At 38.3% G+C, this 12,405-nt stretch overlaps 1 protein-coding gene across 2 annotated transcripts in view; it reads right to left on the bottom strand.

The window, feature by feature from the left end:
- The window catches only part of UNC5D (unc-5 netrin receptor D), a 580,897-nt gene that overhangs the window by 37,178 nt on the left and 531,314 nt on the right, over window positions 1-12,405 (bottom strand). For both annotated transcript variants that reach the window (XM_023214650.3, XM_023214651.2), the window contains exons 12-14: window positions 10,858-11,026; window positions 8,648-8,875; window positions 10-159 (exon numbers count right to left, since the gene is read on the bottom strand). In XM_023214650.3, coding sequence (XP_023070418.2) covers window positions 10-159; window positions 8,648-8,875; window positions 10,858-11,026 — 547 coding nt within the window. The remainder of the gene's footprint in view (window positions 1-9; window positions 160-8,647; window positions 8,876-10,857; window positions 11,027-12,405) is intronic.

Below are 12,405 nucleotides of genomic sequence, written 5' to 3'. Positions count from 1 at the left end.
GGCCAGTACCTGGCAGGCAGTGAATGGTTTAATTCTCCAGAGGAATGGGGGAATATCAAGGACAGAGATCTGAAGACTAAAGGTATTCCCTTTGAAATGCAGCAACTTTGGTTCTTCCAGGAGCTGTCCACCTTGATGCCTTTCATCTGAAACCACTTCCTATAGGAGAAGAAAAAGAAAAGAGGATCAATAATGAAATATCCTGCTTATATATTTCCTATCTATGGACATGCACGCTCACTACCATGTGTCTTCCACAAACGGACAGACAGCATAGGAGAAACATACTTCTTTACATCCCCATAGCCCATAAAGTTCAAGACTAAGGATTAACAACTGCTGAGTGACAAGTATTTGGTTAGAAAGAGACAATATTTTTGTTATTTGTGTTGCTTAGGGCTTTAAACTACACTGTGCCTTTATTTAAACCTCAAAGACCTCCCCTGCCCCTAAGCAAATCATAATACTTCTGGGTTTCCACAACTGCAGAAATTTCACTCTGTGACTATAATCAAGGGATGCATTCATGCTCAACCTGACACATCATCATATTTCACATTAACTAGAAACAGCCCCCCTCCACTCTGGTTCACTTTTTCTTCACTAATGCAGGCATTACATGATATTTATTCTTTTGGCCTAAAACAAACGTTCCAGTGTGCATGTATCATGTTTATTTGTAGTAATGTTTGTAAAAAAGTTATTATACCAAAAGGCCAAGAAAAAATAAGTTGTTTATCAAGGTAGCTGTAGCTCAGGAAAACAGAAATCAAATTCCTGAAGAAACACTCCTGTAGCTTTCACTGAAAAATCTTTATGTAATACAATCTAATACAAACTCAATTCACATATATTCTGTTGGGTAAACCATTTCATTGGTTCCAAATTTGTGGTGTTAGAATCATATTGGAGAGATGATATAACAAATGGAATAACAAAACAAAATACATATTCAGTGAAGTGCTAAATGATTGTGCGGGATTTAAGCTTTCAGTGTTACTGAAGATAAAGAGATCTCCCTAAGTCCATTTTAAAATCACCATTAATTGACATATTATTTCCTTGCAGAGCCAGGAGAAATTAAAAACTGAAATCCTTTATGTCCTATAATCTCAGATTCTAAAAAAAAAGACTGTTAGAAAACAAATAGGTTTATAAACACAATCAAACTTACATTTCAATTATCAATGAGTAAAAACACCTTTACTTGTTATCTTATATCCATCTCTTGTCCATAAGTAGAATGACAGTACAAAATATTTTTGACTAAAAAGTCATCCAAGTTTTATCCTTCACATACACATAAACTGTTAATAGGTTGCTAGTATCTTTTTCCAGGACTGAATCAGTGGTGTTTTCTCCAGCTCTGTGGTGTTGCTTGTGGGAAGGGTGTTTCTTGGGGCCCAAGGGTCAGTGATAAACTAGATGTGGTGATAGAAATATTCTATCTCTGTGTGGTCCATTATGGTACCCACTAGCTACAGTGGCTATTAAGCACCTGAAATGTGGCTACAGTGATGAAGGAGCTGAATTTTTAATTAAAGTTAAATATCCACATGTGATTAGCAATGACCATACTGGACAGTACAGTGCTAGGTAATTCACAATCTTGTGGATTTCAGAGCTGAACATGATAACATGGTAGCCAATGTCTGGTGGGGGCTACAAGAAATGGAAGAAAAGAGGCACTATGGGGAGGATAGGAAATTAATTCTAAATGCCTGCTTGGTTGAGACATTAGGCGATCTCTGGTCACTGGTTCCTTCTTTTGAGATTTACTAAATTTCCATGAAAGCTATGTTAGAGCTGGACACTGGGTGTGCAGAAATGAAACAGTCTCTGCCACCAAGAAACTTACAATATTGTGGAAAGGGTCAGGACACTAGGCATTGATTCTAATATAGTATATATTACTATTCATGTATTCCTAGGAGGTTAAGGAAGACAGAAGGTGCCCCTGACCCAGATGGGAGGACAGACCAGGAAAGGAGTGTGAGCATTACTAGGTGAGGTAGTATTTGAGCCAAACTTTGAAATAAAGGGAGGAGCTGGCCACTTGACAAGAACGGAGAGGACATTCCAGACGCTGAGCAGAGCATTCACAAGCACGGTGGCTAGACAGAGCTGGGATGGAAGGTTGAGGGGGAAAGTGTGTGATTGGAGATGATGAAAATGTGGGGCAGAAACCAAATAACAAATTCTTGCTTGCTGCGCTAGGGACTTTGTATTTTATTTTTGAGTACTGTTGCTCTGGTTTTAAGGTGCATTAAAACTCTTTTGGTGTCTTCATGTACTCAAACAAATACTAGTCTTGTAAATTGAAGATAGCTGCATAAAATTCTAATCACATTTCTGTGTGGTTTTGGGCAAATTATTTTCTTTAGACCTCAGTTCCTTACCTGGATTTATTTATAGCCAAGCAAAATAATTAATACATTAACCTCTTTTTGCAATTCTGGTGCAAGATTAGAAACAAGTACAAACAAGAAATGTGCTTATCAAGACCATATTAGAGCCATAGTATAACAGCAACTCTTCTAAGTGTACTTGAACTAAGCTTTCTCAAGTATACCCTTTTCTTTAAATTTAACTTTCCTTAATGGACATGAAGTAGTCGACACCAGGAAATGAAGTGACTTCTTCAAGGTCATGTGTTACTTATTGTAGTGCTAGACTATTTTGTTATTTAGACACTACACACAATAGTTGTATTAGAAGGGAACTTAAGATTTAGAGCACCAAGTGCCTTATTTACACATGAAAACATGGAAGTCCCCTGAAGAAAGTTACTTGCCTAAAACCACATGGCTAATGGGAGAGCTGAGACAAGGCCAGGGCAACTTGATCATGGTCCAGTGTTTTTTCTCTTAGATTTCCCTGCCTTTTCTTACTACTATTTTTTGTTTGTTTGTTTGTTTTAAAGAGTCATGTGAAGGTCATTCTATGATTAACTCTGTCTCATAAATAATTTTTCATTGGTGCAGGATATATGTATAAGATGACGTAAGTCAATCTGTATTTGCCCTAGAGTTATATGTACTGTCTACACAGTCCATGAAACTCAGAATGGATAATATTACAAATTTTAAAAATAGATATCTGCTTATAATTATCATGGAAGAAAATAGTACCTATTTAAAAGTTCTGCTCTAGGGCCTCAAATTTAAATACAACATGATTAATTTTTTGCTCTTTTCACTTACTCCTTAAATCTGCACATATTGAGCCAACACAGAAGTAACAGTGTCTTGTAATCTTGTACAAAATATTAAGCAATTACAGTTATTCTATAACAAAACAATTATTAAAATGAAAAAGCCCAGTAATGAACTAATAATTGTATTTATAAATTTGTAAAGGCGCAATTGGCTTCAAAGTTAAATAAATAGACTCCTAAGTAGGAACTTTAAAATACTCTCCAAATACAGTGGATTGCATTTAACACAGGGTTCCCTGAGCCTACTGTATTACTCTAGGAGGCTAGGTCTGGGTATTTATAAACATTTCTTGGATGCTTCTGATGACCAGCCAGGCTTGGACAACTCTGCTTAGCTAGTTCTAAATCACTCATATGGATGAATTATACCAAAAGTGAGGCTTGATAGTAATTTGATTTTTCCAATCTGCCTTCTATGTGACAAGGACCTCCTGTTAAATACGTCATTCCATTGTTAAACTGATAATCTGAGTAAATGGAACTAGGAAATAGGGTCTGGCCAGTTTTTTATATATAAAATGCACCTGAAGGCTCTGTATGGTGGTTTTTCTCAGCATTCTGTTTCATTATTTTACATTGGGGTTGCAAGTCATCCAGTTCTAGGAGCTGTGGCCAGGAAAAACTTGTGCTTTGTGCCTCACTGAGCTCTTTATGTTGATTTAATCAGACAGGCAGCAATATTCAGGTGTGCTTCAGGGATAGTAAAACAGGCAGGCTGAATTTACATATTTATGAGACAAAACTGTTTGAACTTAAACACACACACATACACACAAATTATGTCACTGTAGTGTTTTCCTTTAAATGCTTTACATGAACAATATTTCCCAAGATTGCATTATTGAGAAACACAAGAACTACATCTAGAGGAAATCCTTTGAAATTAGATTCTAAATCCACCTTAATGCCAAGTAAGTAATGAGTACCAAGAGTATTGTATAGGAGTGCTGGGAGCAATGGCAACAAAAAAAACAAAACAAAAAACCCTAGTTGTTTTTTTTTTCTATTTTCTTTCTTAGATAAGATAGGGAACTGCTTAATTCCTTGCTTTCCTATGTCCTATGTCAAGGTTTGTTTGAGCTGTGCATGCGTGTGTGTTTTTGTGTGTAATAAAAGACAATAATCAAAAAACCAGGTCTTAAAATGTTACTGCTTCGAAGATATATCACCATTTCTCAACCTTTGGTTTGAATTTATCAGAGGAAGCGATATCAAACATACAAGCATAAAATGGCAGCCCTAATTATTACAAAAGCACAAAAGCAAGGACAAGAAGTCATTTACTCATTGTCTTCTTATTCTTTTCTCACCTACCTACAGGCAGATGACATTGTTATTTTTTCAAAACATAGCGGATTTAATTTTTCATAGAGACAAATTTAGGTGTGTTTATCAGAACAGATCTTCAGAAATCTGAAACTAAATTATGTCCTAGCCATGTACACAAAGTATTCTGTTTTTGTCAAGGAAATTGCTACTATTACTCAGATAAGCTACCCCCAGAGCAAAGGAGACTCAAATAGAGTAGACCTGTAGGGGGTACAGGGAAAGGAAGAAGGGAAAGGAAGATTGGACTAAAAGTAGAGAATGTCCCTATTTAGATACTGAAATTCTCTCAAGGAATATTCTACAGTGGGCCCATTATATTGCCTGGTCCCCATCTAGTTCTGAGAGGACAGGTGGAGTTGAGTCTCTACACGTTCCTTCTCACAAGGTCTTCCGGGGAGAAGGTAGGCATTTCAGTGTTTTATGGGATACAATCTCCGAGTGAGACATGAATGAAATGAAAGATGCAACCACGCACTTAACCTCAGCTTCCTTTTGGTTAAGAGCACAGAGTTGGGCCCTTATCTGTTATCATTCTTTGAGATATGAAAGATGCACTGCAATAAATACAACAGCTGTCACAACCATGCTCACATTGATTTCCTAATCACAACAAACGTATCATCATAAGGATAGTTGAAGCACATTCCAGGGTGGGCAATTTCTGCAGAAATGCTCCACGAAAAATTGCTTACTGATTTTGATTAAGAAGTCAGGGTTCTTTGAGGGCTGCAGAAAATATTATCACTGTATACTATATTTTCAGCTTATGCCACAGAAGTTGGGAGAGCTAAATACCAATTTGTGAGGTCATTTAGGGGTTCAAAAAGGGAAGTGTCGTTAAGGCTTTCCTAAAGTATAACTGTTTTAATGGGTTAGTAACTAATTTCCTCCTCCAATGCAATATCATATATGAAGCCATCACAATATGAAATGATTTGGGATATGCAGGTGATCAAAATAAATCTCTGCAGAAGGCCCTGAACACATTCACTCAGCAAAGTAAAAATCCAGAAAGCAAGACAGTTTCAGAAACAAAACCCAGAAACTAAGACTGAGGAGTAAATGGCTGTTTCCTGTACTAGAAGTCTCAGTTCAGAAAAGCTACAAGTTTCATTTTAATCCATAATCCATATGTGGGCCAGAAAAGTTATTCAAGCAAGGTTGATGATCTTTCCAAACCCCAAGGGGGACACATGGCCTTTCTGCTCATGACAGCTGTCACATACATCCTGTCAATAACAAGTACAACCAAATGCAGCTTTATTTGCCATTATAGGAGAGAGAAAGAATCACTGGAGGTAAAAAGATTAGGACAAATGGGGTCAAAGGTATTTCTACCAAAAAATATTACTCTAAAGCAAAATTAAAGAAATACCTCTCAGTTGAGCGCAGTGGCTCATGCCTGTAATCCCAGCACTTTGGGAGGCTGAGGTGGGTGGATCGAGACCATCCTGGCTACCGTGGTGAAACACGTCTCTACTAAAAACACACACACAAAAAAGCCAGGCGTGGTGACGGGTGCCTGTAGTCCCAGCTACTCAGGAGGCAGAGGCAGGAGAATCGTGTGAACCTGGTAGGCGGAGGTTGCAGTGAGCTGAGATCGTGCCACTGCACTCCAGCCTGGGGGACAGAGCAAGACTCCATCTCGAAAAACAAACAAACAAAAAGAAATACCTCTCAATGATGAAATACACTTGAATTCAATTAGAGGGAGAATAACATTCTCCCTAGTACTGTCTAAAAAGATTCTATTATCAACCAAAAATGGATAGTGGTTTGAAAACTATGGTTAGGGTGTTTTCATAATGTCCACAATAATTTGTATTCATCTGTGAACACTGGAGCCACGGTAGAATATGATAGAGATGAAAATAGATGATCTGAAAGTCACTGAGAACAAGCTCTTTAAGTATATGTCTATCTCACTGCTATATACATCAGCTGGGAGGCCCTTATTCAAAGAAAACTCCAAACTGGTTATGAGGGCTGACTTCCAAGACAATTGTGTGAACAGCTCCACACAGTCACAGTAGTCAGCAGTGGGTTATCTACATCAGCCAGGAGATTGGAAATCTTCCATGATGCTCCATGGTTACTCCAGTTTACTCAGCCTTTAAAATCTGGCTGAGTTACTAAACATCCAACTTGAGTCATGGTGCATTTTACAACTGGTTAGTAGTAGTAGTGACCCCAAGATGAACCCTCTATTTAAGATATTTATTCTTTATTTTTGCTTCCTGAATATCTGTTATATATTTTCTCTTGGAGCAATCCTCTTATTGTGGGGTGGGGAGTGCAGAGGAAGAGTATTACATGACAATGGTGGGAGGAGGTTTAACTACTTACACTGAAGTTTCTTATTCCACAAAATGGCACACCTCTGAAAGAAGCCCCTTTTGTGAGCAGCCAAAGAAAAAGTGTGCCCTTCACAATGACCTGGGCTACTTAAGAGATACTCAGGGGCAGTTTGGGAACACAGGCTAGCACTGTGTCACCTTTACTGGCTTATGTTCAGGAGTGAGGTCATGATATTTTTTCTACTGGTAAACACGAGTTTTCCAGCTCAGTGTCTTAAAATCTAGTTACTGAGAAAATGCTCTGCATAATGGACTTAATGGCCCAAAACTGGAATAGCAGGGATCTGGAATGAGGTGTGTCAGGAGAGCTATGCTATTTATATATGGGCAGAGCTTACACAGGCAGTTCTGCATCATCCTTGCTGCTATTAATAAACTTGCAGTCTTCCTGAGTAGCTAAATTAAAATGAATCTTACATGATTAAAAGTACCAAAAATGGAAAGAAACCTTGAACCATCTCTGCCCTAGTAGCCCTGATAATTAATAGACTATATGCCCAGGATAGAAAATGACTACCTCGTGATAGGTATGATTTATAATTGTGGCTCCCTAACTACAACCTTCAGTTGATTCAAGCAATTTTCTCACTGCCCTCTGCACATCAAATAACTCGTTTTGTTCCTGTGGTTCATGCTATTTATTTTTCTCTTGATGTGGTGTTCCTTTCTGTTTTGTTCCTAAATCTCATCCATCTATGGAAATTTGTAAAAGAGTTCTCAAAAACTCTTCTCCATTTGTGTCTGTGCTGAATTCTGACCACATTTCTGGTCAGTTGCATAATTTAGTACACAATGTACTGCACATGCGTTAGTTTAGCCCTTCTCTCTTCTTGAATTTCAAGTACCCCAACCCCTCTTACATTGCTGACCACACAGTAACACGGCTCTTGCTTCAAGGTAGGTATCCCAGTCAAACCAGTGGTGAAACTGCCATTGCAAAATTATAACAGTGAAAGCCATCTGACCTAACCAACTTCCTCTTGCTGCCAACCTCCAAGCTGTCCTTGTTCATTCTTGTGTATAGGCCAAATTAACTTTGGGAGGAACTTAGCTTATATTATAGTTTAACTTTGAAACAAAGACAGTAACAGCGCTTTCCCAAAACATATCCCCTTCCTGCCTGGAGACCAGATTGCCTCTGTAGGACTAACAAATCAGCCACAAGATTAGAAATTATGGTTTGGGAGTCATGCAGCTGGAGGCTACAAGATTCTGACACTCTCCAAATTGCTCCTGGGGATAACATTGCTATTGTAAATCCTAAAATCAGTGCTTGAGATATTTTGCAGAACCTGCACATGGATCAGTAGGCACCACCTGATGAATAAACTGGCTCATCTATCTTGTGGCCCGGACCCAGGAACTGACTCAGTGCAAGAAGACAGCTCAGATTCCCCATGACTTCATCTCTGAAGCAAACAGTTAGCACTCCCAACTCACTAGCCCCTACCCACCAAATTATCCTTCAAAACAATGATTCTTGAATTCTTGGGGAGAACGATTTGAGTAATAATAAAACTCCGGTATCCCACTCAGCCAGCTCTGCCTAAATAACTCTTGCAATTCCTCTGTCTTAATAAATCGGCTTTGTCTAGGGAGTGGGCAAGGTGAACCCATTGGGCAGTTACAGTGGCGTGGGTTCATTTTCCAGACCCTCAATAATGAAATTTTCAATTGATACCGATCTTTTGGAAAACCCACACTTTCATGACACCAAAAGAAAATTATTAAAACAAAGGCTGACCTGAAATGCACAAGGGGTATTGTCCACACAGTAAACTCTCAAGTTGTAATCCAGTGAGTTACAGGACATGCAGCCAAAAACTGCCACCTTCAGTTGCTTCACGGCACAGTCTGTGATTGGCTCTCCAGTGAGTGCATAGGTCCCAAAGCTGTCTAGGAGCACATGACATGCAAAGGGGTCCAAAAGGCAGTAACAGGATGTGGATTCATCTTCCACTGACATCACTTCCTGTTGGGAAAGGTGTGTTTATTCTCTCACTTGGAAATAAGATGTGATCTAACCATTATATTGCCAGGACACAAATAAATGAACACACAAATATAATTTTTTTTTTTTTTTTTCAGAATAGTCCTATGACCAGTTATCCTGATGTTAACTGTTCCTCTTCTATCAAAATAACTGCTGACATCAAGAACTCAAGAAATGGGCTGGGTGTCGTGGCTCATGCCTGTAGTCCCAGCACTTTGGGAGGCTGAGGCAGGCAGATCACCTGAGGTCAGGAGTTCAAGACTAGCCTGGTCAACATGATGAAACCCCATCTCTACTAACAAAAATTAGCCAGGTGTGGTGGCACACGCCTGTAATCCCAGCTACTCGGGGTGGGGGTGGGGGGCTCTGAGGCAGAAGAATCACTTCAAACTGTGAGGCAGAGGTTGCAGTAGGCTGAGATCGCTTCACTGCACTCCAGCCTGGGCAATAAAGCAAGACTCCGTTTCAAAAGAAAAAAAAAAAACTCAAGAAATGGTTATGTTCAGTGTGCTAGAATTTCTACTTCATTGGTTATAATAACAAAAATCACTTTGAAAATTCTATTTCTGGCTAATTTGTTCAATGTTGAATTTTAGAAATCTTAAACCTTATCAATAAGCAATATATATATATATTTTTTTACAAACACCTGTTTCTGACAACTCTTTGAATATCCTTAAGGTAATGTTTATTTTCTCTCAAACATTTTATCCTCTTTCATCCCACTGAAATCATTTACAAGGGACCACTAAATAAATGAATTAGATAACATGTACTAGAATATTTCACCCTCCCTGATAAGAACTTTAGTATATGTGACTGGTTTGATAGAGCATAAATATAACACCATCTGCGTATAAGAGATTGTGAGGAAGTGCTGGGAAGAAAAATTAAAGTGACAAAAATCAAAGAAAAGCCAAACATAATGGGAAGAGTACGAAAACATGGCCCTTTAGGAAACCCATGGAACTTCATGCCCCAGGAAATCTGTTGATGGTTGCACTAAAACACACTAAATAGCAGAATGCATTCCAGAATAAAGAAAATAGTTTCAAGACACTAGTGGGCAGGGTAAAGGTAATCCATTGCAGCAACTGGGAATTTTCTTCTCCTAAAGAAACATGATTTTCCTTTTACTTCTTTGGCCTTAAGTGCCTTCTGGGAGAAAGACCCTAGGGCTGGCTGGAACATGTCATTGTGTTCCAACAAAGATAATTCTCCCAGTTTCATGCAAGCTGACTGTAGATGGACATAAAGGAAGCCCTATCAGGCAGATAAATCAGAGCTTTCACTTAAAATAGTAATTCAACTGCAATCTGTCTTTGTTGTGACTGTCTCCCCTGTTGTTAATGTCTTATTGTGTATCCTCATTCTCTTTCCTTGTCTCCTACTGTATCCCTTTTGTATGCACTCATACACACAGGAAACAGACACTGATAATAATTCTCAATGCATTCGTTAACTAAAAAAAATACATTAAGCAGCAAATGTGTTCCTGATTAAACATAGTTACCTTAGAATCCCCAGGATGGAAAAAAAATAGACATAGTTATTTTCCTTCTGAACACAGACTGCCTGCCCTGAACCTCCTCCCTAACTCCACAGAGGCCACAGAATAATGTCCATTAAGACAGGGACGAGGCCAAGGACGAAGTGAAGGGGATCAATGAGCAGGTATGTAGGTGTAGATGAATATGTGGGTAATTACAACTGTATTCTAAAACCAAACAAGAAAGCTCTGGATTATCCCTTGTTTCTCTTTTCTATTATAATGGGAAAAAGAAAAAAAAAAAAAAAAAAAAAAAAAACTAGCCAATATGTTTAGGCTATTATAAAATACTTGACACCAACCCTTTGCCAACAAAGAAATGCTGATTTGTGGTGTTAGATGTTAAGGTTAAATCTATCCCATAGGTGGAACCCAAATTCCATTGTTTAAAAAAGGAAGTAAACGGTCTCACCTCCCATTTGCCCTGCTGTGTCCTCTTCTTTAAATGGATATTCCAGTGCTCAGAACTGACATCTGCACAGTGTGGGATGGTCAATGCAAAGGGAGTGGTGACGATCATGTCTGGAGGACCACAGGTGACTTCAGGACTCAGGAGCACCTCAGAGCCATCTGACTGGAGGCTTCACAGTTGAAAAAAGGATAAAAGAGAGGAGTATGTAGAGGAGGGGCCATATTTGAATGAGAATTTGGTTAACAGACTGGGGCTTTCTTCAGGCTTATAAATATTCCTTTCCAGGATTTTCTTTTACAAAGGACTGGTCTGGAGAACAAGCAATTTTCATGAAGTTCTCAGACACACAGAGGGAGTTTAAGCCTAGATTTCAAATCTAGGTTTTGATAAACCCACCAACAAAATGACAAATGCTTCTTTAGAAATACAGGGCAGAATTGGAGAATGCAAAGACCTGGCTGGTGGGTCATGCACCAGTTACTGAATCCTTATTATTTTTGATGCCATTATCAATGAGCAAACAAAAGCTTTATAGAAATGACTGATCCCATCATCTCGTTACCATCAAATTCCTTTCTCACGAAAACACAATCTAAAATATTCTTAATGCTGGAAAATGATAAAGCAAATTATTATGAAGCAAGACAGTATTTTGAAGATACAGACTGAGTGTGTCTATTCTGGCTTTGAAAACATTTATTTTTTGCCAATGAACAAATACACAGCTTATATAGCAATAGCACAGTAGACAGCTACAAATGTGCATAATATCATACATAAATGTATGTCTTTCAAATCTTTTCTATTTTAGATCTAAATTTAAAATCATTCAATCCAAACCTGGTGTTCAGCTTTTCTGAATTGTGAATTATTTACAGTGAGAATGCAGAGTCATGGAACAGATCAAAGAAAGTGAAAGTTAGCTAAAATGGAATCATAATACCTCATTGAATGCCTCCCTCTTTCAGGTCTTTGGCTTTTGTTTTTAATCTGTGCCCCCAAACAGTAAGGAGGAGTAGTTTACAGAACAGTAATCAGTGAGAAGAACCCAGATGTCTGCTTATTTTTCCTCTAATGGCATATGTGTTCTTCAACAACCTGTTTGATCCTCTGTTTGCTGAATTTTCACTTGTAAGAAAAATAATAATATTGAATATAGAGCAATGCTATGGGAGAGCTGGAATTGGTATTATTACCAAAGCTTTTACTTATACTACCTAGGAAGGACATTGAAATATGTCATCCTTGACTAAAAAAGCAATTCCTTGGGCAAAATAAAGATGACATTTAGTGCTAAAAGATACCATCTTTCCCATGATCTTCTATAAACAAAGAGTTTTTCTCTGAGTTCATCCAATCTGCTATTCATTTCTGAATTGCTTATGTTGACATCTATTCTCTCAAGTTAGTAATGGTTATACTTGAGCTCATTGTCTATCACTTGCTGCTGCAATAAAGCCAGGCCATATAATTGAGGAGCATCTTATGTCTACTCCGTCTAAAACAGTAGATGTAACATTATCACATTGTCTCCTCCGCTCTCCAAGA

Source organism: Piliocolobus tephrosceles, chromosome 7, assembly GCF_002776525.5.
Source record: "Piliocolobus tephrosceles isolate RC106 chromosome 7, ASM277652v3, whole genome shotgun sequence".
Classification (NCBI taxonomy): Eukaryota; Metazoa; Chordata; class Mammalia; order Primates; family Cercopithecidae; genus Piliocolobus; species Piliocolobus tephrosceles.
The sequence above is the reverse complement of the archived record's forward strand: the minus strand, read 5'-3'. Positions and strand labels throughout refer to the sequence as shown.